General features: G+C 40.1%; 1 protein-coding gene across 2 annotated transcripts in view; it reads right to left on the bottom strand.

Moving 5' to 3' along the window:
- LOC126293637 (eukaryotic translation initiation factor 4B-like) overlaps nucleotides 1–27,429 on the bottom strand; it is a 51,126-nt gene that overhangs the window by 15,042 nt on the left and 8,655 nt on the right. For both annotated transcript variants that reach the window (XM_049986911.1, XM_049986912.1), the window contains exons 3-7: nucleotides 26,579–26,748; nucleotides 20,041–20,314; nucleotides 16,891–17,082; nucleotides 9,426–9,711; nucleotides 8,482–8,678 (exon numbers count right to left, since the gene is read on the bottom strand). In XM_049986911.1, the coding sequence (XP_049842868.1) occupies nucleotides 8,482–8,678; nucleotides 9,426–9,711; nucleotides 16,891–17,082; nucleotides 20,041–20,314; nucleotides 26,579–26,748 (1,119 nt within the window). The remainder of the gene's footprint in view (nucleotides 1–8,481; nucleotides 8,679–9,425; nucleotides 9,712–16,890; nucleotides 17,083–20,040; nucleotides 20,315–26,578; nucleotides 26,749–27,429) is intronic.

Raw genomic sequence — 27,429 nt, 5'->3', positions numbered from 1 at the left:
GCTGCATCTTCCTTTCCTTTGAGATAGTATCAACTGAAAAGTTCTGAATATTCAAGTAAAATAATACATTCTTTGTGTGAACCTGGTCAGCCTGGCCAGTTCACAACAAAGAACAGAAAGACTACTTTTTTACTCTAGTCTTTTAAGTGTAGATTACTCAGATATAAAATCAAGTTCTATCATTGTGTTGTCCAGGGTATGTGCAAAACACACTGCCCAATCAAAATTATGTGAACACTTATTACTGAACATGTTTGATGACTTAGGAAACACATTCTGTAATTTCCAAAGATAACTGAATGGAACTGGTGCTAGTAACTGTTTCAGCTCAGATTGAGGTACAGGAAGATTATTAAGCTTCATGTCCACACCCAAGAACTGATTTTTCTTTATTCTCCTTCCAAATGACGACTTCCTCTGCGATTTGGCACAGATAAGCGCTTTTTGGAAGGTGCTTAACATAATTAGAAGTTTTATGTAACTAAAACACAAAACAAAAGTTACAGCAACATAACAGCCTTCTTCACAACATATCCTGTTGCACATTGCCATTCTTAATATACGAGTATCAGTTAATGGAGATTCGAAACCCAAAATTTAGATAAAATGTTATACAGGGTGTACATAAAGGCCGGGAACACTTGCAATTATTCATTGCAGAAGAACTAAACATTGTACAGATGTCATACATACTGCATTTTGAAGAGAAACACTAAGTTTTTTTACAAACATTTGATAACACAATTTGTCTTTATGTCAGCTTGATTGTGCTGGGTAGACTTTTTAAATGACGTGTGTCAATTTCTCTCAAGGGATGGCAACCTGGTCTTCCTCAACATCCAAAACCAGAGAAGGTTGGTCTGGAGTAAAGTTGACCTTCGAAGGTGGTGTTCTCGATTCAGGTCACGGCTCTGGGAAGGCAAGTACATTTCATAAACGTTATTGTCCACTAACCAGTCTCCCAGATTCTGCTTTATGACAACATTCAATGCCATGCTGATACAATCATAGTCTCCGAAATGTTCATCTATTGCAGGCAGTTCACAATGCTGTGAAATATGTTAATAACGCTCTACATTTAGTGTTTTCGTAAGTGAAAGAAGGGGACCACAACCAAAACTGTACCACCACTTCCTCCATACTTCACTGTTAGCATTATACACAATAGCAGCTAACATTATCCAAGCATTCGTCAAACCCAAACACTTCCACTAGAGTATTTCAGGGTGTAGCACGACTCATCACTGCAAATCATTCATTTCTGGTCATCCATTATCCAGTGGCATCACTATTTACACCACTGAAAGCTTTGCTTACCATCTACAACAGAAATGTGTTGCTTAAGTGGAGCTGCTCAGCCACTGTACCCTGTTCTTTGAACACTATGCACAGCAATTGTGTTAGGTGGACTACTGGTAACATTTGGCACTCCTGCTGATTTCATGCCATTTTTCACAACCACCTTCAACCACAATGCTTGACAGTCTCTGTCCACAAAAACACAAGATCTGTCTGGTCTCTGGTTGTCATCATTCTACTACATTTCCAGTTCACAATCATAGTACCAAAAGTTGCCTCGGGGTGTCTTTAAAAATGTTTAAATGTTCCTGATGGATCTGTCGCTCAAGTAACATCCAATAACTAGTCCATGTTTGAAGTCACTGAACTCTGCTGACTGACACATTCTGAAGTTATTACTTTTCTAGTGACAACCTAATAACCCCAGGATCCTTGTACTTTAACGAGCTCACCTCTCGTTACATCTAATAGTTAACTCTACAGTACATACAGGTGCCCAGATACTTCTGAATCAAACAATATTATTTCCTGCTGTATCCTACTGAAATTATCCGAGACAATTCAAAAGCTATTTTCACAGGAGGTACCTTGCTTCGAGTATGACTTATGCATGTACAGAGTTAAAAGAATTTGCCTAAAACAATTTGGCAACTAAGAAACCTAAATGTACTTCCCAACCCCGGGTGTTACTGCAATGTCCATTACGAAACGGTTACAAAAATAAAACAAATGTGTAACTAATATATTTTTGTCTCACTCTCTTGCCCAGTGGTAAGTAATGACTTGTTGCCGCTCAAATGGCAGTTAGTGAAGATTGTAATGCTTCATGTCCACATTTATTAGTTCTGTAAGCTCATTGAATGTGAATTTGCATGTGTATGTTTGTGTCTAGTAGCAGTAATGAAAAATTTTGTTTGAGTGCGTAAGTACTGGTCAGGGATTCTGACCCAAACTTAACTTTTTAACAAAAGGAAATTATAAGGTCATGAAACAACAGTGAAAAAGTGAAATGAGGAAACATGTAAAGGAGACCTCGAAAATGCACGGAACTGCAATGGCTGGGAAACAAGCAGGCAAAAATTTTATCCAAAGGTAATAGTACAAACGTCCAATACCACATTTCTGATTAAAATTCATTAGCACCTTTTAACATTATCTAAATGAATACTACCATGATACTTTCATTTTCACACCTGACACCCAAAGGAAATAAAGAAGAGACTAAGAAGACATAATGATAGCTGCAGACTAAATACACAACAAGAAATATTAATGTAAGGTAATAGCATAATTAATGAAAGCATTCAATTTCTTGCTCTGTTTGATGACTTAGGAAACACATTCTATAATTTCCCAAGATAACTCAATGGAACTGGTGCTAGTAACTGTTTCAGCTCAGATTGAGGTACAGGAAGATTATTAAGCTTCATGTCCACACCCAAGAACTGATTTTTCTTTATTCTCCTTCCAAATGACGACTTCCTCTGCGATTTGGCACAGATAAGCGCTTTTTGGAAGGTACTTAATATAATTAGAAGCTTTATGTAACTAAAACACACAACAAAAGTTAGAGCAACATAACAGCCTTCTTCACATCATATCCTGTTGCACATTGCCATTCTTAATACACGAATATCAGTTAATGGAAATTCGAAACCCAAAATTTAGGTAAAATATTATTCAGGATCTACATAAAGACCGGGAACACTTGCAATTATTCATTGCAGAAGAACTAAACATTGCGCAGATGTCATACATACTGCATTTTGAAGAGAAACATTTGAAGTTTTTTTACAAACATTTGATAAGCAAACCACGAGTGACCGGCAGACGTCAATACGGTAATCACATTCTTGCCATTGCCATCCCAGCATGGAATTATTGGCTGTGGCAGTTTGCTTCCTGTACTCTATCCCGGAGCTCTGCTACACCATGTGCTACAGGTAGTACATACACCAGATCTTTAACGTTTCCCCACAGAAGAAAGTCACACAGAGTGAGATCTGGTTATTGGGGAGGCCATTTCATGAAACAGCTGCCTCCTCCTGTAGCAGCCGAAGCATCATTGCGGCAGCTCACTGTTCAGGTACCAACAAACTTCACATTAAAAACGGGTGGAGCCCCATCCTGTCGAAAGATGAAGAGTTCGATTCCATTTGAGGCATCATCCATTGCTGCAACATGTCTGAGTAGTAACATCCAGTGACAGTGCTCTTGGCAAAGAAGAATGGTCTGTACAGTTTTCGACTTGACAAGACACAAAAAAATATTTACCTTTGGGGAATCACGCTCAAATTCAATGCATTTGTGTGGATGCTTGGTAACCCAGATTCGACAATTATGCCTATTCACTTTCCTATTAGTATGAAAAGTGGGTTTGCCACTAAAAATCAAGCTATCAACACTGCCATCCCCATCCTCATTCAATTGTTGCAATGTGAACAAAACTCCAAACACTTGTCTCTATCATCTTCACTAAGCTTCTGCACTAGCTCCAATTTGAATGGTTTGATAAACATTTTCTGTTGCAGGAGTTTCCACATTTTCACTGGAGCCATTTCGAGTTCGCGGGATGCACAACACACCAATTTCTTTGGACTCTTTATGAATGACTGTCGTATGTGCTCCACATTCACTTCACTCACACTGGGACGTCTGCTTCTCTTTGCTGGCACAAAGCAACCTATCTTAACGAATTTGTTGTGCCAGTGGTAAATGGCCTGCCTTGCTGGTGGGTTCTTACCATACTTGGTTCTAAACATCTGTTGAACAGCTGTAGCACATTTGCTTTTCCCGAACTCCAACACACAGAAAACTTGCTCCACACCTGAACTCACCAGGTTTGCGACTAGAACTATCAGCAAATTACCAAACCACTGTGTGTGTGTGTGTGTGTGTGTGTGTGTGTGTGTGTGTGTGCGCGTGCGAGCGCACATGGTCGGTGGGGGGCACTTTCAGGGTTTCTTTCCAAAATAACATATGGATGATATCTGTACAATGTTTGGTTCTTGTGCAATAAATAACTGAAAGTGTTCCTTGACTTTATGCACACCCTGTATTGTTCTTGCTTTTTATGACAGGCATAATTAAAATGGGTGAGAGTGGCAAATAAAATGTTGAAATCCATCTGCAGATTATGTAAGACATTTCTTGCAATACCCTACATTTGAAGAGACAGAACAAAATTTCCGTTATCTACAATCCAGTACTGAACATTGACACTAGTCATATTTTTGTGGACACTTACTTCCACAGTAGAATCTGAGTATGAAAAACAGGGCACAGCAAACCAATAACGTCTTGACGGTATCAAACAGTCAAGTAACAATGCTAAATGTAAAGGACATTTATCTTTAGCGGTATAAAATTTATTTAAAAAACAGGAAACATTCACTGAGACTACCAAATCTAAAACTACTTTGTCCCAACTCAGATTGCAGTACAAGAAGATGGGAGAACTTCCTTCCAGTCCACACCCAAGAACTGATCTTTGCTTTCCGTCCAAATGATGACTTCCTCTGTGATAATCAGAGGTAAGTAAGCACTTTTTGGAAGGCACGCAATCTGAACAATGACATTACACTCTACACATTATTCTTCCCTAACGGTATATTCCTTCGGTGGAGCCTAACGGAGTCTCCGCAAACGTTTTTGAAACAGACATTCCAAAACACGCCCTGCAACTTGTCGAAGAACTGAAAAGTGGAAATCGGAGATGGGACAACGGTAGGAATTAGGATTACATGGAAGAGGTGTTTAACAGCATATCAAAATAACAAATGTAATTATTGGGTAAAGTAATGAGTAGCAATATTGGCTGGGATGAGCAGTGGGGTACGGAGGCACGGGGCAGGTAAGGATGGCAGAGAAAGGGTGGGTGAAGATGCTGCCGTGGTGCCTGAGGAGTGTGCAGGGACAGGATGACTGTTTGGTGCGGCATTGTGAGGCTGTGCTCGAGAGCAAATGGGGAGAGGAGAGAAACAAGAAAGGGGACTGGCCTACGCAGGTGGGCATGGGGGAGAGAGGGGCAGAAGGTGTGTGCGAGGCTGCCGTGGGGGCAGGAGGGAGATGGAGGAAAGAGACAAGTGAAGGTTATGCCTTGTGCCACGCAGAAAAACTGGTGTCAATGGAAAGAACCCAGGTGGCACGAGCTGTGGAGCAGTCACTGCCATACTCAGCAGCTGTATGGTCTCTCACTGTCTGGCAGTGGTAATTTGTGTGCAGGCAGCTTGTTAATGGTCATATCCACACAGAATATCAAAGAGTGATTGCAGTTAAGATGGCAGACGATATGGCTACTTTCACAGGTGGCCCTGCCATCGTGGAAACAAGAACTTTGACAAGCCTGAAATTAAATAGTAGTGAGACAATATACGGGGCAGGACTTCAAAACTTGCAACTAGGTCTTTTAAGGGGCATCAGCCACATGCACAAGGTAGTAATAGACAGCATAACAACCCCCCCCCCCCCCCCCCCGCCCTCTCTCTCTCTCTCTCTCTCTCTCTCTCTCTCTCTCTCTCTCTCTCTCTCTCTCTCTCTCTCTGTGTGTGTGTGTGTGTGTGTGTGTGTGTGTGTGTGTGTGTGTGTGTGTGTGTGTGTGTGTGTGTGCGCGCACGTGCTTGTTTCAAGGTTGTCAAAACCCTGAGAGAGATCGCAATTCAGTTGCTCCAGTCCTGCACACACACATCATATTCCTTACCACCTCTGCTCCCAACACCTTGAGCCTTTGCTCATATACCTGAAAATGACCTAGATAGCTAAAACATATCCCAGTCTGATTTTAAATGTGCACAATTAGCAAGGAATGTCTCCTCTATGTGGCGAGTATCCATCTATCCTTACTGATATTTCTTCTCGAAGTATTCTCATTCCAGTTCTATGCATCCTCCAAAAATGTTACCACAACCCCCAAAACTTGAACTGTATTTGGAAAAAAAAATATTTTGTAGCTCTCTAGCACTAATAACACTACTAAATTTTTCCAACTCAGATTGTGGTACGAGAAGATGATAAAACTTCCGCCTGCACCTAAGACTTGACTGCTTTCCTTCCGGATGACTTACTTCCTGTGCCATTTTACTCAGATAATTGCTTTTTGGAAGGAAATTAAAATGGCAGTTATTTGTTATGTAGTTATTTGTTATGTAACGAACACACAGGATGAACAATATAACACATTTCTAAATAGTGTGTGCCACTGTGCTGCAATTCTTAAAATATACATTTTGTTTAATGGGGCTTCAAAACCAGAAACTTAGGTTTATTTATATTTATATTCTTTTTTGTACTAACCATTGAAATGGGCAAGAATACACAATTATATAAAAATCTGTGGTGATTATGTAAGGTATTTCTCACATTACCCTGCATTTTATACATGGAAAAAGGGCTATTTTTTTTAAAAAATAGTACTAAGTAACCTTGGCCGAAATCAAATTTAAGTGGACTATTACATTCAAAGGAAAATCTAAGAATACAAAACACACAAAACCAAGGAGCAAGGATAAGGCAAAGAAATATATACGATAGTATAAATGAAGTAGAGCAATAAAAAGCAGTAAAATGCATAGAGCCTTGTAAGTCAAAATTAGTGTCTCAGCTCAGATTGCAGTACTAGAAGATTGGAAAACTTCCAGTCCACACCCAAGAACTGATATTTGCTTTCCTTCCAAATGACGACTTCATCTGCGATTGGCACAGACAAGCGCTTTTTGGAAGGTATTAATTTTATAGATTTTTAGTATCAAAACTCAATAAACATGAAACTACACCTTAGAGAAAATTACAAACCATGAAACTGCCCAACCCCCCTTTGTGTGTGTGTGTGTGTGTGTGTGTGTGTGTGTGTGTGTGTGTGTGTGTGTGTGTGTGAGAGAGAGAGAGAGTCAATATTTGCAGTTCTTGATGACTCTTCAAAGTAGCTGAGTAATTCTGGCAGTGTTTATTTGCATATTGTCATCTCCATAAACAGTCTTGACAAAACATTACATATTCAAATTCATAAAAACTTCCATCTTAAAACTTAATATCAATTTTCTTCTTCTTTAACTCAAAACAACATAGAAAAGTGCATTACTGCACAAGTACAAGAAGGGATCTATTACTTACCAGTTATGTCAAAATCCAATAAATGGGAAAGTAAACTTTTGTTTTAAAAATGAGGTTGAAGGACTTGCGTTGCAACACTATTCCATACACAGAATGTGGCCAACTGCTGCAGAAGTTAAAAGCAAAAATTTCTAGTAAATTAATTTTGCTGATTATAGATGTAGAGTGGATTCATTTTAGTGTTTGAAGCTACAGCTCTGATGACTAGGCAACTTTTACCTTTCTGCCACCAACGGCTTTTTTTTTATTTTTTTTTTTTTTTTTTGCGTGTGCGTGCGCGTGTGTGTGTGTGTGTGTGTGTGTGTGTGTGTGTGTGTGTGTGGGCGCGCGCGCACTCATCATGCTACTGCCAAAGACATGTTTCTGCATTGTACGACTACAAACCATCATATGGACACATCCACATGCTCAAACAACTGCTTTTATCTTTAAGCTGGGTGTTAATGCTTCCATTTGTGGACAAAAACTTGACTGCATCCCGTGGCAAGAGTTGGGCATAGGTACTTCAACATGTTCAAATATTCATGCTCCTTCCTTGTAGGGTTAAATACTGTCATTCCTGTGCCTTCCTGGTACTCTGCTGATGCAATCTGAATTTTTACAAATATGGGAAAAACTTCCCCTTTAGCTGACTGCTTTTCTGCTATAATTTATCTCAAGACAAGAAACACATTGGTGTTAAAGCAAAACTGACAACAGACAGCAGTAGTATCATTGCACCATTTCCGAATTAGACACAATAGAGAGAATCGAATCAGTTCATCACACAGATATCATGGGTCTGTAATTCAATCTCAACCTGTGTAAAATATTTCTCTGCCACTGCTTGCATCAAAATTGCAGAGTCTAACAGGAAATGTAACTTTGGTTCAATTACTGTTAACCTGTCCATGCATAAGCCATTTGCATAGCATTACCTTTCAGTGCCAGAACACACTGTTCTTTGATACAAGTGTAAGTGTTGCTTCAACATATAAATGCACCCTGCCCCAATCCACTCCAACTGTCCTGCACACATTAACATTACCACAAATTGCTTAGCAAGTCACTTGATCCTAGCTATTGCTGACTTACTGGACCAGGACCGGGACTGCGACTGCCGGTCCAGAGAGCTCTGCCCACTGCCCCCGCCACGACCTTGCTCCGCCCGCCGGCCCCTGTCGCTCCCGTACGGGCTAGTGCGTCCGCCGTCACTCGAGTCTCCACCAGTCCCTGCGGGGGGATTCCGCCAGGAGTCCTCGCGCCGGCGATCGCTGCTCGTACTGGAGAACCTGTTGCCACAGAAAGTCACATGACGACACCATTTTCAGAAACTGAAGTCCAATGTTTGCAAAATTAGCAAAACATTACCAAGGAGTTGCAAGATCTGTGTACTAGAATGACGTCGGTAGTAATTCTAATATCTTTCGTAAGCTTATATTCAAGGTAGAACATTTTCTTATAAACAAAAGTCAATCACATGAAAAAATATTGAACAACACAATTGTGAAAACAGACCATTTTTAGTAAATCTCATCCCTTCCACACAAATCTTAGAACATTTGGTGTTGAAAACTACTACTCTGTGTTAAATTTCTGTCAAGGAGGAGGCCACAGGACGTTTTTCACTTCTTGTGGCTGATTAGTTGACAAACTACATATATAAATCCTCTTATTTTTGACATATGACGAGTTAAGTTCTACTATTACACACAAAAAGTACACACTGCATGATTCTAATGATTTTAATTTCATATATTCAAACTTATCTGAGCACCTACATTTGATAGGTAGTGCTGAAAAATATATCTTTCCTCTACTTAGCTACATAGTACAAAGTGTTTGAATACTTTAACAAATAAATAAATATACTATGGAAATAACTAAAGTCAACGGGAAACTAAACAAGGAAAGAAAGAAAGAGAAAGAGAGAGAGAGAGAGAGAGATTTTGTTCAAAAAGTGGGCTTGGAAGAAAGAAAATCCGTGTGCCACAAGTGACTTAACATACAAGTGTTCCTTGCAATTTGAAACTTCTTACCTGTCCCGGTCTCGATCCCAGTCCCTTTCACGACCACGGGAGTCCCTCGCTGTACTTGGGGGTCCGCCAGCACCGACTCCCAACATCCCGCGTTCACGAGCCAGACGCTCTTCTATCTCCCGCTCTCTTGCTGCCGTATCCACGGGCTTAGCCCCACCAAATACTGAGGCAGCCTTCGCACCGGTAGCCGGTGCTGGCTCGGGAGGTTTCGCAATGGGAGCTGCGACTTCCTCCAGAGGTTTTGTGCGGGGCTGCAAGTTCAGCCGTGGCCTCTGTGATGGCTCACCTGCATGAAACAGTGAGACATACACAGTTAAAAATTTCATTCACTCAACTCACTTTGACTCATTTCTTGATGCACCTGCAAGAGAATCCTTCATAACTACAAAATCTGTGAAAACAAGGTGATAAACATAGGCATCAATTCACCTTCAAAAAGTCTAGAATTACTATCATTTTCAGATGGTGTGTAATATGAATGAGCATCAAGTGCTTTATTTGCATGATCTGTTGATTTGCCAAGAACATGTAAATCATCTGCTCCACAATTTCTCATCTTCACTTCACTGTTTGAACACAAATCAGAAGCACACAATATGACGATTTATTCAGCAATACCACTACTGCCATTTAGTGATCCCTGCAAAAACTACGAAATCTGCTGACTTGAAAGACATCCATAGGAACCATAAATATACAGTGTAACCCCCCCTTTACATTACCAGAACTAACATTTTCCCACCGATCAAGACATTTCTGTGAAATTTCCTGTGCCCACAATGTTAATTTGCACCCTGTTTTGCATCAACATATTTATAATTTTCCCACCATTTACACATTACAGAAAAATGTTCACTGAGAAAAAATTATGCTAGGATGATGATGGCTGTCCAATAGTGTTTTCAAATATTACATGGTTAAGTTTCTTGACACCAGGGCACTCTACTCAGCAGATTTGAATTGGTAATGTGTAAAAGTTGGAGCAATTCATGCTGTATCTCCCACTGCTGCCAAGCTCCACCTGGCATGGCGGCTTCACTCGAATGAAGATCTCATGATCAATCACAACCATTTCCAAACAGTCTCTGCTGTGCAAACACAGTTTTATGATTGTTGTGATCACTGTGACACCTTTGTTAGACCATATTTAGTGCGTTTCTCTGTTTGGCCACTTTTAATTCTAGTTGATACCATCATTTACTTTGTGTTGCTCAAATGTTTTTACTTTAAACATAATGCTAGTTACATATTTCTTTTCCATGCTGAGCAAAACGGGTTTCTCAAAATTAGTCTGGCTGTCAAGTGCAGTACTTACGTATGTATTTTTTGTGATGTTAAACAAACAATGTGAGTGATAGTTAACGTGTTTGAGTTTTCCACATAACTGAGGAGGCACAGTACCTGATAACCCAAAAAAGATGACTAAAGTGCAAGACACACAGAATAACACATTCAAACACCACACAAAATAGTTACATATGAGGGTAATACCAAAAGTAAGGTCTCCTATTTTTTTTAACTACATAGACCAGTTTATTTCTACAATGTTTTACATCAGTTTAGAGCTTGAACATTTAGCTATCTTTTGACATGACCACCGTTTCTGTCGATGCATTTTTGTAGACTTTGTGGCAGTTTTTGTATGCCCATGTCATACCAGCTCGCCGCCATGATGCTCAGAAAGTTATGAAACTCTTCTTTCACCTCATCGCCGGAGCTGAATCCGCTTTCCGGCCAAATGATCTTTTAACCTAGGGAACAGGTGATAGTCACTGGGCATCAAGTCAGGACTATAGGGTGGGTGGATGATTATGTTCCACTGAAACTGTTGCAGGAGCAACAGTTTGCCGAGCGATGTGTGGACGAGCGCTGTCATAGAGAATGTGTATGCCCTTGCTCAACATTCCTATTCTCCGGTTCTGAATTGCCTGTTAAGTTTTTTCAGAGTCTCACAGTACCTCTCAGTGTTAATTGTGGTCCCAGCGATTCAGCTCCGACAACAAGGTGAAAGAAGAGGTTCATAGCTTTCTGAACAGTACGGCGGTGAGCTGGGATGACATGGGCATACAAAAACTGCCACAGCATCTACAAAAATGCATAGACAGAAATGGTGATTACGTCCAAAAATTAGCTTAATGTTCAAGCTGTAAACTGATTTAAACCGTTGTAGAAATAAGCAGGTCTATGTACTTATAAAAATAGAAGACCTTACTTTTGGGATTACCCTCGTACATATTTGCACTTGACAATGACGAAGTCTCAAAACGCATTGTACTAACCATGACAAAATACGTAACTAGCACAGTACTTCATTATTTAAATAATGAATGATAGCTGCAAGTTTACAAAAACATTGATTATGACATGTGAAATTGAGTCAAATGTTGCTACTTCACAGAGAGTAATAGTTCCAGTTGCATCAGCAGTTTTTACTAGATAATAAACAAGTCCCCGACCAGTCTTCTTATGCCTTTTATATTCATATGTCATACATAAAGGGTGAAAATACACGGGGGTATACCATATGTAACTCTTCCAGCTTAAAAAGTTATTTCTCACATTTTATACAATTTTTTGAAGACCCTTGAAATGTGTAACGGCAGTGCTTCACTGTACATACAACACAGAAAATTATCTTAACTAGTGTGACGTAATACAACTGCCGTACATTCCTATGGACCACAAGTGCCATAATATTATTGCCAACGATATAAAATCCAGAATGGAACAATGACAGAATTATTGAAATATTTCTCACATTCTGTCTTCATGGTCCTTCAGTGAAATGTACATTGGCAGCTGTAGGAAGGATTAATCTGCAGTTAGTTTCAAGTGCTGGTTCTCTAATTTTTTTTCAATAGCATTCCTTTAAAAGAGTCGCCTCCTTCCTCCGGGAATTTCCACTCAATTTCTCAAAGCACCTCCGTAATACTCTTATTTGATCAAACTCACCAATAACAAATCTAGTAGCCCACCTGAACTGCTTCAATGTCTCCCTTTAATCTGACCTGGCGTGGATCCCAAACACACTATCAGCACTCACAAATAGGTTGTACTAGTGTCATGCATGCTGTTTCCATGATAGACGAGAAACACTTTCCTAAAACTCTCTCAATAAACCAAATCGGCCATTTGCCTTCCACACTAGAAGCCTTACATGCCAGTTCCATTTCATATCACTTTGTAGTGTTACACCTAGATATTTAATTGACATAATTATGTCAAGAAGCATGCTACTAATGCTGTGTTAAAATATTAGAGGATTCTTTTCCCCACTCATTTGCATTTTTTTTTTAACATTTAGAGCTAGCTGCCATTCATAACACCAATTAGGAATTTTGTTTAAGTCACTTGCATCGTCCTACACTCACTTAACAATGCCACCTCACTGTACACCACAGCATCAGCAGCAAACAGCCAGAGATTACTGCTCACATTGCCCATTAGAGCATTTATGTAGATGAAGAATAATAGCCATCCTATCACAACTGTACTCTAAAGTAATTAGTATGCTCTTTTTAAGTAGGCAACCAATATTTTGTCCATGAACTTACACTAAGTTCCTTATAAACTGTAACAATATTAGCAAACATTGTGGCTCTCTTTTCAAACACGTTTCACTGTGGTCTAGCATACGTATTTCAAGGAGACTTTCACAATATGCCAAATAACATTAGAGAAAAACGTATAAATTCAATTTCTAATATTAGCCACCAGGAAACTAAATCAGTGATGTACCAATCATAACTTGGCACAATTTTTAAACAAAGTTATACTTACACTACACATCACAGTAGATGCCTTTGAAGTACAATAAATTCCATTTATTACAAATAGTTGACTGTTCAACTCAGCATATTTTAAGTTCAGTGAAGTGTGTCAGTATCTTAAGAGGCACACAAAGCAAAGAACTTTGTGACCGTACCCATAATCTGACTGTTTACTATCCTTCCACCCGACAAACCAGCTTGCTATGTACCGCAGCTGAGTGCTTTGGGGAAGGCAAATAACCATGGCATTAAGTGGTAATCATTTTAAGAATAAGTTTCTTATGGCAGTCACCATACTAAAGTGCAACATTATGTCTTGAAATGTTGCCAGCTGTAGGACATGCCCCACTATAAATGAGCACCATCACTGTAGATGGTAACTGGACAGTAAATTCTGAGAATATTAAGGGATGGCAAACAGTCACTACACACTTCAACTGAAGTGTACAATTATGTAGCAAGAAACAAGGGAGAAAATAACCTTGTGACCATGCTTACGCAGCAATTAACAGAACAGAGTTCATGTCGTTAAGGAAGATGACTGACTATACAATTTGATGCATAATTGCTTATGATATTTTCTGGAAGAAAAAAAAAGGCATTAAGTCACTATTAAATGTCTTATATTAGAAAAACTAAGTAATATCTGCATATTTTCTTTCTGTAACACCAAAATTTTTTGATAGTGCATTAGGTGTAATGTACATCGCTATAAATTTAACAATGGAAAATCCAGGGTGGAATGTAACAATATTATGAAAAGCCTAGTTGCTACTCACTACGCAGCAGAGGTGCACAGTAGCAGACAGGCGCAACAAAAAGACTGTCGCAAAATAAACTTTAGGCCAACAAGGCCTTTGTAAAAAAATAAATGACTGACTGACTGACTGACTGACTGACTGACTGACTGACTGGCTGGCGCACACACACACACACACACACACACACACACACACACAGACACACACACACAGTCTCTGGGAGCTGAAGCCAGACTATAAAACTGAATGTATGTTGATTCTTTTGTCATTGCTTGGCAGAACAATGTATCTGTACATGGAAAGCACAACATTGTGGATGCTCTTATAGTGATAACAGTCACAATTTTGAATTTTTCATTTAGAAATTAAATACAGTACAAATACTACAGAGCTGTATTTGTTTGACAGGTAGATAATCCAAATTTAATATTTGAAGGCGCCTCACTGCCTCGAGACGGAGATTTCTCTATAAATCAACTGAGTATAGCTAGTACATCTACTGGTGAAATGGTTTACTGCTTTTTCAACAGATGGTGCAGTAATGTATGCATATTCTAAATCATGCAAACCTATTAATTTCATTTATCTGTTTTTCTAAATCTTTATTTTGCTTTCCTGTAAAATTTACTTCTTGTGGCTTATATGCTTAAATCATTAATACCTCTTCATTCATCATTGATAGCACAATAAATCACTGCAGTAGGCAAGGCAACTTAGCTTATTACGGAAGAGGTTTCACCAGCTGACATGCTACAACTGGTTTTCTACAAATCAGTTGACTGGAACCAAGTAATGATGAATGGTACTGAATGACAATTCCTTTTCTTGTTTTGATGGCTGCATCTGACAACAGAGAGGGGGTAGAGAGGAAATCTGCAATGGTCTTGAAGACAAACTTCTTATTGCTCAGTGCAGTATGGGAAGTATTTGGTACTGACACCAAAGAAGCATCGTTTAGCTGCCACAGCAACTGCAGAAAGACTGACATGACAGACTGCACTTTAGCATGTAGCACAGGCCACATTGCTGTGCTGCAAAACTGGCATGCTCATGTCTGAAATGTATCAGTCAGCATTTTAGATGTATGATTCTGTCTTTTTGCTTTGTTTAGTTAGAAGTCATGTTCTTGGTTCATTTCATTTTTTGTGTATTCAGTGTTTATTAGCTTCTGTTTCATTTCAAAATATATCCAGTGTTTTGAGTGGCACAAGTCAAACAAATGAAGTGAAACAAAGGAATAAAAATGTGTTACACAGCTAGGCCCACGAATGTGTGTGTTTGGTGGGTACTACTTTGAGCAAGATGGTGAGAAAGTCGTGGGCCCCTATTTTCCCGTTACACTAGGGTTGGAACTTAAATAGTGGCAACTATTAAATGTTTTCAACAGTTACTGCCCTTCAAAGTAGTCACCAGCGCTGTGTGGAACCCATTGCCAGCGATGTGGAAGGCTTAGTATACTGTTAGCAGAGCCTGCCCTGTTGATGGTGCGAATGGAGCATTCTACTGCCTGTAGAATCTCTGGAACAGTTCTGAAGTGAATGCCACGAAGTGGTTCCTTCATCTTCGGAATCAAATCAAAGTCACAAGGACTTAAAAAGTCATATTACCATTTGTTTTTGGAGCACCACCTCTGACCAGCTTTGCAAAAGAAGCGGCGACACTTCCTGCGCAACCCATCTATCATTTTGCACGACAATGCGCGGACGCATACAGTCCAGCTGCGGCTGCTCTATTCGGCCGATGAGACTCTGAAGTACTGTACCATCCACCATACTCCCCGGACTGCTTGTTAAAGATTCATTTGAAAAAGAAAAGCGATTATCGTGAAGAGATTGACAGTGTAGTTTTTCAGAACTGGGTGACATTGCTTACGACATCTGACACATCCATTGATGGTGATTATGACCACATTATTCAATTGTTCACAATAAGACACTGTACTGGATGCCTGGGTTATTGGGCATTATTCATTTCTACATTAAAATTTTCTTTCATACATGTAGCTACATGCTTAGAACATAGCCCAAGTTCTTGAAGTGACCACGTGGTCAATCACCCTGTCCCATAAGGATAGTAGAAATTCTGTACAGTAAAAGCCACTGAATGCACTGAAAGTGTCTCTATAGCGGCCTAGCCACTAGAGAGGCAAAAGAGAAACAGGATCCACAGTTCCTCCTGGCCACTTCCTGGGTGCAGATGCCAGTAAGTCCCTGTCTCTCAACTTCCAGCTCTGGCACAGAGTTGAAGACCCCAGTTGTGAGGTTTCAGATGAAGTAGATAGCCTTGTGCCACCTGCCTCTGGATCTGCTCTCTCCGACTGGCCACCAGCTAATTCAAATGTGAACCACCTTTCTCTCCACATCCTATTCTCATATTTCACAAACACTGGCAGATCCATCAACAGTCCAGCCTGAACAAGCTGTTCCATATTCTGTAATCTGTATCTACATACACACACACCACAAGCCACCATACAGCGCATGGCAGACAGCATCCTGCACCACTACTAGTTATTCCATTTCAGAATACACAAATAGTCATCTCAGTTCAGAATTCACAAAGAGTTTCCTGTAGATAACTCATTTCAAACCACCTGCCATCCACCACCTTCCTCCCTCCCATAATTGACACAGGCTGCCTCTCAGTAACAAGTGCAGCCTATACAACAAGAACTGTGGCAACAAGGAAAAAGAGTATATTATCCAATGATTGAATAGACGAGATGTGCATCTTTGAGAAGATTGCCAATCGACCGTGTGAACTGTAAATACAATTCATTTGTCCACACACTAAAGAAACAACTTGCCAGAACTGTCACGCTAGCAATTACAATACTGAGAAAACTTGTTCCTAACGTCCATAAATCTTAAAAGCAATTGTTAATTGATGCCGCAAAACTACAACATGGACAGCTGTAATGCGGTTTCAACTAACCTGATGGGAAGTCATCTCTGCGTGGGCCATCTCTCTCGTCGAAGCCTCGGGGTCCAAAGCTTCTACGGTCTCTGTCTTCGAACCGCCCGCCTCCAGATGAAGGGAAACCACCCCGGTCTCCAAATCTTTCGCGAGACCCGAAACCGCCCCGATCTCGATCACCGAAGCGATCACCAAAGCCTCTCCTCTGACCTGAAAGACAACTGTTACTGAAATATATGTAAATGGACAAGACTTAACAAGAAAATAGATTCTCCATAATAAGAAGTTAAAGAACAGACAATATTGCTCTGTAATAGTACTGAAACTGTACACTAAAATATCCACAAAAAATGCATCACAGGAATAATGAAATACACGATCGAAGGAAGGCTTAACCATTTTCTTTCTTTCTCCGTACCCATGTAAAGCTAGCAGAAAGGGTTAATTCTCTGTTTCACACTTTCTTAGCAGGGATTCTCAAATTGTGTTTCATGGGCAGTGAATAAGTGGTCTGTGAAAAATAATTTTCCTACAGGGAACACCCCCCCCTTTCCCACTATTTTGATGATACTAGTTTTTATTTAATTTTATTATGATTTGTTTTATTAGCTGTGGTTGAAAACTGAATTAGTCACTGAATAAAACAACTGTACTAATTTTTTAAACTTTATTAACCTTCGAGATAAACTGGGTGTTCCATCAAGGCACCAGTAATTTCAAAGAGTTTCATCACAGGAAACATTTTGGAACCCCTGATTTACAGTCACCACAAACTACTTAATTTTTTCCTGCAAGGCTGTATTTTATGGTACACAATTTTACAATTAACGACAGGCCTGTTCCCTAACTGCCACTTCCTGTTAAACCTCGAATTGATGCACCAATGTATGAAGTGTGTCAACCACAAATAAAATTGTTTTGGACTGCTCCATTGTCATATCACAATTGGTCGCCCATATCCATTCTTTCATTATTGCTTCAGCTAATACATATGTCCAAATGAGTAGTAGTAATATAAAATAAAAAGTGAGCTAGATGGTGAAACATCTACAATCCATGCAAGAAAATGACCCAGCTTATGAGCTAGCGGAACAATCCTATAATGAGGCAGTGGACTACGAAATAATTAGTACTCGAATAAACAGGTGGCTTGGATCTGATGCAACTGCGCTGTTTAATGTTTCCAGTGGGTCGTTACTGTGGGGCAACACCTGTCTGTGGTAAGAGAGTAATATAATGACAGTTTATTTCATTATTATTGTTTAATTAAACAGGACAGTAGCACATACAGGGTTAGTACTGTATTTACTCTAATCTAAGCTGCAATTTTTTCAAAAAAATGTTGGTAGGTGCCGCCACTAACTTCTGCTAACTATATTGGTGTTCTGTGGCGCTACACAGGCATGCTTTGTAGTCACAAAGATAAATACTGGCGGCAAAACCTATGCGTCAGTAAATAAATTTAAAAAAAGGCAGTAAACGAGCTTTTTTTTCTCCGCCCCGAGTTTCGACCACAGCATTTTCATTTTCATACATTATCCAACGAAGCAAATACAAACTCCGTATTGTTTATCTTCAGATGTAGCAGAATTTCAATGAAATACAAAAATCCGACTGGGAAGACTGTTTGGGATGTTTGTTAATATGGCCAATTCTACGTTCTGAATTTCTTCCTACCTGTGAGAAGAGATGGTTGCTAATAGGAACTGATGAAATGTGAATCACAAGCAGCATTCTCTTCACAATAAGAATAATACGAATATAAACATTTTGCCATGTATTCTTTCATGTTTGCTGCTATCTTCTTTAAATCCTGTCTGCCTAATAAACTACGAAACTAGAGTGAGACAACAACAAACGCGGAAGAATATACGTATCGTGTCAATATATTCATATTATTCTTTGGCCTAATAGTGATACAGTCAGAAATGAAGCACGGCAACTGACTAGATTTTTAAATCTAAGATTACTCTAATTTCTGTGTAGAATTTGATGTACTAAAGAAGTGGCCGCAAAGATTTTCAAACGGAGAAAAATTTTCACCTAACTATCATTCAGAACATGTTCTATCATATTCAGTCTATTATTTGGTTCTTGTTGATTATTATCAAAGAAAGCAGTCTCTTGCCATTGTTTCTCTAATGAGACAATTCCTCTTTTTTCTCAATTGTAAGCGGTGGTAGCGTGCACAAAAGCAAGCCATGCAGCGAGCAGCGACAGGCCGGATACACTCACTATCAGAATGCAACAAACAATGCATGACACACTACACTAATGCATTTTCAACACCTAGTACAAAGAAAACAGCACTTATCAGATCAAAGCAAAATAAGCAATTGATTCAAACCAGACGAATCACGTGAAACAAACCAGACGAATCACGTGAAAAAGGAAGGGTACGCGTATAAATACGAACGGAGTGCCTGATGCATAGTAATGCCTACATGGTAACGCTTAACTGCTAACCTTACGACTCGAAACAAACTAGTGTAGGTGTATCGTCATCCATTCGACCTAAACTATCTCTCATATTACAATGGACCCACTTTGCTTCAATTTGGAGATGCGGCCTAAAACTATTCTCTCCCTTGAATTTTGAGTCTCAAATTTCAGGTGCGGCTTAGATTTGGGAAATTTTTTTTCCCTTTATTTCGGGTCTCATTTTTCAGGTGCAGCTTAGATTCGAGTAAATACGGTATATTTTATTGTTTAAGTGAAGTAAGATTAAACTGCGATTCTGCTCATACATGTTTACCTAGACAACATAAAGACAGCTATTATTTACATGTGTACGAAGTACACCGTGCAGCCACTCTTCTTATGAAAAACAGCATGCCTGCTATATGGTTACGAAAACCAGTTTGATTTGCACTCTAGGAATGGGGCACTTGTAAATGAGATGTATATAAAAACTAGTCAAACACAAAGAATAAATTTCTCGTGAATCTTCAGGTTTTGGCGGCGCAAAGACTGTCCAATAACATACAGCCATGTCAATTCTGATGACTAAGCACAATGAAAACATTCAAGGCAATATATGTCAGCACTTGTCGCAAGCTAACTGCCTTACACACTTGCCAAAATAAGCTATATAATATACACTAGACACATTTACAAAGGGAACTTTCTGATGTATAGCTTGATTTACACAGAGTGGGAAATACCAACCATCCCACGAGTCCCGCGGCGGAGGCTCGTCGCGTGGGCCTGACCTCCAGTCGCCCGCGCTGCTGCGGTCAGGGTCAAGCCCCCTCTCCCGATCCCTCATGCCCCGCCGCCTGTCATCTGAAACGTTGTCCGCTACAGCGATACGTATATTTCTGCCTTTCAGCTGCGTGTCAATCATCGACAGGGCGGAGATGAGGCTGCCACGGTCCTCGAATTCCACATACCCGCAGCCTCGCTTCCCGCGATCTCCGCCGGGCAGCCGAACGCTGTGAACCTGGGGAAATATAACCACTACTGAATGTAACATATTAAACAATGGAAAATCTAGGTTGGATCATCAACAATATAAGGAAAAGGTAGATTGCAAATCACTGTAAAGGTGACACATTGTGTTGCAGACAGACTCAACCTGAAGACAAGTACACATTATCATTTGGATAAAGCCTTCGACAGACAAGGAAAAACACACACACACACACACACACACACACACACACACACACACACAAGCATGCCTTATGCACACATGACTACTATGTCTGGCAGCTCAGACAAGAATCAGTGCACCCAGTATTCTGATCCAAGCTGCTGGAGACAGCAGCTGTGTGCGTGAGGTGTGCTTTCGTGTGTGTGTGTGTGTGTGTGTGTGTGTGTGTGTGTGTGTGTGTGTGTGTGTGTGTGTCATTTTCTGCATACTCTTACCAAAAGAAGTTAATGTGTAAGTGTGTTTTTGTTGTGCCTGTCCGCAGCTTAGCATGTCATTTTTATATTTTCATTCAGTCACAAGTGTTTAGTGATTTCTTCACAAATGGAAGGAACTAAGTGGAAAATGACAATTAAGAGACAAGAATCTATGGAAATAAAAAAAGGATGCATCTCAATCTTAACCCTATCACTGCTGCAGACTACACACATCCTGCTACACTATTCCCCAGGTGTTGTGGAGATGTGTACGCACATTGCTTTGATATTCCTACTGTGCTATGGACAGCTGAATGCGTCCCGAGCTGCCGACCTTTCACTGCTGCAGGACTATTGTTACTTTCATATCTTGGTGAATAAAAGAGTTTCAGGTATTTATCACACAACATGTATCTCACTTTGTGCTACCATTTGCAAAATATCTCATTTCAATAACTTGAATCGTTTACGAGACGTGACAGCAAAGTAAGCATTACTGAAAACAAAAAATTCAGTTCTCGATAAAGTGAAGATATCAGCCTTTAAGGTGGACAAATATCAATTTTTTTCACCATATTGTTCTTGAAAGACCAAGCATTTGGTGAGAAGTACATCTGTAACAAAAGCTGCCCCAGTGGGGAATGCAAAGAGGACATCTGCAGTGGCGAAAGGTTAATTCTGTATTCTTGTTTTGTTTCAGGACGCAAAAAACAACTGAGGTCATACGCACCCAAGTCACAACTATAAAACGCAAACACAGATACAAGTGACACTGGAAAGAATAGGAGACACTAAACAAGGCACTTGGAAAAAGGGCTTCAAAAAGGCCATAAAATGGAGATCGAAAACCAAAAATTAAATGGCGTTTACCATATTGCTTTGGCAGATAAGAAGTAAAACGAGGGCGATAGCCTGTGCATCATTTGCTAAAACAGCTGATAAATCAGATGGCAAACCCAAGATGGAACGTAAATTAGTAAAAACAGGGCATTCCAGCTGGTACTGGCAGACAGTTAAAATTTGAACACAATGTGTACGAAGTATGGGGCAGCACCTTTGAGCAAATGACGATGGCTAAAAAGACAGTGCCCAATATGCAGCCAAGTTAAAATATCTCTTCTCAGCAGGGGGCCCGAGAGGAGGTCGTCCAAGACGCCGAGAGAGGCTTAATATGCCGAAGCTTATTCCCATGAAGTGAGGACCATTGCCCGATGCCAAAGGGACACACCTCCTGACAGACGGCAACGCAGAGATCATTGCAGGAAATGAGGTGCTCGCGGGCCGAGGTAAGAGGACTGCAGCCTTGGCAGCAGCCTCCTTTCCTGGCATACCGACAGGACCAGGGGTCCACAGAAACGTGACACTGGCTCCACAAAGAGTGAGCAAGTGACAGTTTTCCTGTACCTGCTGCACTATGGGATGAGCAGTGTACAGCGCACAGAGACTTTGGAGGGCACTGAGTGAGTCGAAGCAGTGGACACAATTTGGAAGGCTGCATCGCCGGATGTACTCTGTGGCCTGATACAAGGCGAAAAGCTTGGCTGTAAACACTGAGGAGTGGGCCGGAAACCGGTACTGACAGACAAGTGCCAATCACGAATGTACACCCAACCCCATCAGTGTATACAATGGTACTATCACTAAATTCCATTCGAAGGTCATGAAACTTAAGGTGATGGACCAAGGCTCAAGTAGTGTCCTTAGGAAACGAGAGAACACCGAAGTTAACATAGGACACTTCACGACGCCAAGGTGCTGAAGGGTTCACACCCACGGGGAAAGTTGCAGGTAGCGTGAAGTTAAGCCGCCGTATCAAGTGGCGAAAGTGGACTCCCCGAGGGAACAGAGAAGAGGGATGAGCCCCATACTGATGATTGAAGGAATCATCAACTGAGGCAGCATAGGAAGGGTGGCCACACATGACAAACAGCATGCATACTTGCTGAGGAGAAATTCATGGTGGTAGGACAGTTGTAGTTCAGCATACAGACTCTCAATCGGGCTGGTGTAAAAGCGCCCGTCACCAGATGCCATGATGATGGATAGTGTCTAGGCGGCGTAAAAGGGATGGGCATGCAGATGCATAAACAAAGCACCCATAGTCGAGTTTTTAACAGACAAGAGACCAGTACAAACAGAGGAGGGTGGTTCAATCAGCACCCCAAGAAGTACCATTGATGACACATAGCACACAGAGACCGTGTACAGCGGGATGCCACAAAGAGACATGGGAGGACCAAGAAAGCATGAGCCCCAGACATTTTGTTGTATCAACAAATGGAAGGGCAACAGGCCCAAGATGTAGATATAGTGGGAGAAACCATTTGCGCCACCAGAAATTCATACAGACAGTTTTGTCAGTGGAAAAGCGAAAGCTATGGGCGATGCTTCAGGAGTGAAGACGATCAAGACTGCTGAAGACAGAGCTCAGTGAGACAGGCCCTTGAAGAACTGCAATAGGTGGCAATATCATCGACAAAAAGGGAGCCGGAGATGCCCGTGAGGAGACAGGACACAATAGGGTCAATGGCGATAGCAAAGAGGGGGACGCTCAGGACACAAGCCCGAGGCACACCATTTGCCCAAATAAAAGTGTACAACTACCCACACACACCCTGGAAACTCTGTTTTGTAAAAATGCCCCAAGAAAACAGGGCAGGTACCCCATTCTGTACTATGAGTTGTACAATGTTTTTGACGCACCATACTGCATAGAACCACCACAAGCAATTGAGATTTTTCAAAAACATTCCAACTGTCTCATGCAAAATGGAGAGCAGCATGCAGGGAAACCCTAGACATGACAAGAAATCGAACCACAGCATGCAGGGAAACACCAGACATGACAAGAAATCAAACTAATATGTCTGGAACAAGGCGAGTGTATGCAACACTTAGCCATGCAAATGGGTGATAAATGCTGTTTCTGCCAAATTTCAAGAAACACTGAAAGAAAGGTGGGTAAGTGACATTAGAAAACTTGAATGCATATGTCTGGACACTAATGCACAAACAAGTTTGGAAGTTGTCTTTTCCTAGGAGGTGTCAAATGGATGATGATGCCACGATTATTTGGAACTATGTGACACAGGAAGGCTGATATTGGCTGCAAATGCAAGGCTATCAGTAATAAAACTAGAGGGAGGCCAATTAGAAAAGGTGCTTATGCAACGAAAGAAATTTTCAGGCACATACTACAGTGCAGAGCTTGAAGACCACAGATTTGTTTGAAGTATAGAAATACAGTAATGCTCTCTGCTCTAAGTGTAGGTTGTATGTATTTGGTTTCACAAAATAAACTGCTAGTTTTGAATGAGTCCACAACTCAGAGATTGTTCCAGGATGGAAACATCAGTTATAAAAATCTCAAATCACTGACACTCGTGCTAAGATCATGAGTCAAAAACACATATGGGCTACATTCTTTAAAGTGGACTAAGTACCCTCAGTAAAAAGAGCCATATTCCATAACAACTTTGTGAACAATTGCGTCAACTTGAGGAACTCATCAAATATAGAATCCCACAAGCAAAGTACTTAAGACACTACTTGTAAATAAAATCCTCAACTGTTACCAAAATGAACATGTCCTGTTTGCGGTGTATAAAGGGTACAAACTGTGAACTTTCCATTCACAAAGGAAGATTACTCTGAATTTATAGAATGACCCCAGATTACATACGAAAAAATAAAACAGTAAATCTGCAATTATGTATGTGGATCACAAGCTTACCCCAACCATCCCTTCCAAACATACACCTAAATTTCACATCAGACAGTTAGTAGTACACATATCAGAAATATTATTTTTCTAAGTGTCTTATTAAGCAGTAACGGGGACAAAGACATGAAAATTGCAAAAAGTACCGATGTATGAAAAACACACACACACTAATTCTCAGTACTTAACAAAACACTTTGGCAGGACTACTAATTTTATATCTGCTTTAAACATAATAATAGGTGTCACATTTTCCGGTACACACGATGAAAGCAGACTACCTGTAAGTATAGCAGTTAGTGCAGAACATACAAGCAGATAATGGTTGCTGCACTCTACTGTAAATTCCTTGAGATACCCTTCTAAGCATGGACTTTTTAAAGATGCTTTCCTGCACATTGTTGTCACTAACACTTCACTTCAAGAAAATTTTGTTTTCACAAACAGGGATGAATACTATTAAATGCTAATACAAAAGATAACATTAGAAATCCGCAATAATTCAAATACCTACTTGCACAGAATGTTTATTAGTCCACTTCAATCTTCGTATTCGAGATGAGGGAATATTTATATGAAATCATTTCCAGTGACCATATTATGTTCATTAAGACAAGAAACAAAAAAAAATTCTTCTATTGCTTGTAACTTTACACTTTAATGTAAAATGATCATGTTAAATATACAACCACTTCTGACAATTCAAGGCCCCCTAATTACACCAGATTTATAAATCTTAAGCTTTATATTATTCTCATTGTCACACAAATTTTGCTACCCATACTCACAAAATCTAGTTACTGGCAAAGGGTATGGAATGATTTTATGAACATGTTGTGACTAATGAAAAACTACCACTCTAAAATTTTAATGATATAATTTCACATTGTTCCATCTTCATCAGTATCGTCCAAAACAATCCATTCATTTCAGTCAATCTAGTTCATTTAAGGAGTGATTTACTTGTAATTTTAAGCTGTGACAGGAAGATACATAAAAATACCGTGGCCACCATTTCTGATTTTGTGCTTTGGAAATCCTTCCACATCTCATGTTTCTGTCCTGCTTCTACTTTTGGCAGTAGATCATGAACTATACCAATCATCAACATACATGATCTCTGTAAATGATCAAATTTGTTAGTCAAATTTGCTGTAGCCTATCCACAGGTTTGTCGAACAAGTGTACAGATGTACCAACAAAGTCATCTTTGAAGCTGTCATACTGTGTGTATTGTGTCATGAAGCATTTTGAGGCTAAAGGGTATGGCTACCAATGTAGATCAACTATTTGTTGCACTAACCTTAGCTCTGTGTATAAAGAAGAAAAAGAAAACAGGATGCTGGTTCAGTGAAGGATCGAAATTGAGAAATAAAATGCCCACAACAATCTGCTACAGGACATATTACGTTCCAAACCTGATAATTACATCAACTTTCTCTGCATGGGTAGTCCACCTTTCAATAACTTGTTAGAGTTACTTGTGTGTGTATGTGCGCATACGTGTGCGCGCGCGCGGGTACACCTGTCCTCCCCCCCCCCCCCCCCCCAAGGTAAGTCTTCCCGCTGCCGGGATTGGAATGACTCCTTACCCTCTCCCTTAAAACCCACATCCTTTTGCCTTTCCCTCTCCTTCCCTCTTACCTGAAGAAGCAACCGCTGGTTGCAAAAGCTAGAATTTTGTGTGATGTTTGTGTGTGTGTTTATCGACCTGTCAGCACTTTTGTTTGGTAAGTCACATCATCTTTGTTTTTAGATATATCTTTAAACAGTGAAATGAAATCGTCATTCACCTCCATTATTAATTACAAATATAGAGGGATGAGGGAAATCAATCTCAAACTAGTATCAGAAAGGAGGAGAGCACACAGAAGTGGACACACTTAAACTATGCTCATTTACAAAAATATAGGGTAGCTACGCATTTGCAAGTGAAAAAAACTGTTCCTAGTTTCTGGAATTATTTGATTATGGCCCAGGGAGGAGGGAGAGAGGGGGAGTGGGAGAGGAGGGGGAGGGAAACAGTTTGAAATCAGAGGCAAGTCACTCAGACCTCACAATAAGAGTGCAAGAAGAACCCTTAGTCTAAACACTTATGAAAATGTGTTATGATACTAATAATGAAAAGAGTGTTACCCTTAAATCCCTGAAGACATTATATAGTTCATCCTCCTCAGTTTCAAATGGCAGATTGCTCAGGAAGGCCGTATACGGTGGGTCACGGGGTACAATCGAGTCATCCACATCAGTTCCCCATGTAGATCGAGGTGCAGTCGGGAGCACCACACGCCGACCAGTGTCGGTATCTGTTAGAACAGAAGTATTTCCAGTAAGTTCTCTTGCAGTACAAGAGGTCATTAACACTCTGTATCATATCTATTCTACACACAACACTGCAGTGTCTTTTTTATATGTTTTGAAAAGAGCCACCATTTTGGCATGACTCTTCTACTTGTAGTTCCGTTGAAACAATTTCACACACGAGATGTATACTGTGTACAATTTTTAAAAAAGGTTTTTTAAGTATTGATAGCCTACAATGGAGAGACCTTTCTGAGGGCATCAACAAAAATATAAAACAGGCATATGTAGGAGTAGGCCTAATAAGTACGACACTAGAAATGTAGGTAAGCTACTGCTTTCGTTCTATGACAACATTGGGGTGAGGCTGACCTCAGGTGATTAAGCTGTTTCATTTGTAACAAACATCCTATACTCTCTTTTAATTTTGAAACTTTAGCCACAAAGCTCCTTATCTGATATTCCAGACTTTAGGATCCCTCCCTTTCAGATGTTACTATTGCAGTTCACAAAATATGATGGAACTGTAACTGTTCTGAAACCTGTTGTGTATCCAATAAAAGGTTGTGGATTAAGCAACTGTCCTGAGGTTTTCTTAATTTTTCAAAACACAGGAAGAAAACTGTAGTATTTATATTGTAGCAGTCATGTGTCTCTCATGGGAAATGGTAGTTATAGGTAGGCAA

This window comes from Schistocerca gregaria, chromosome 10, assembly GCF_023897955.1.
Source record: "Schistocerca gregaria isolate iqSchGreg1 chromosome 10, iqSchGreg1.2, whole genome shotgun sequence".
NCBI classification, from domain to species: domain Eukaryota; kingdom Metazoa; phylum Arthropoda; class Insecta; order Orthoptera; family Acrididae; genus Schistocerca; species Schistocerca gregaria.
This window is presented reverse-complemented; position numbering and strand designations above follow the sequence as displayed.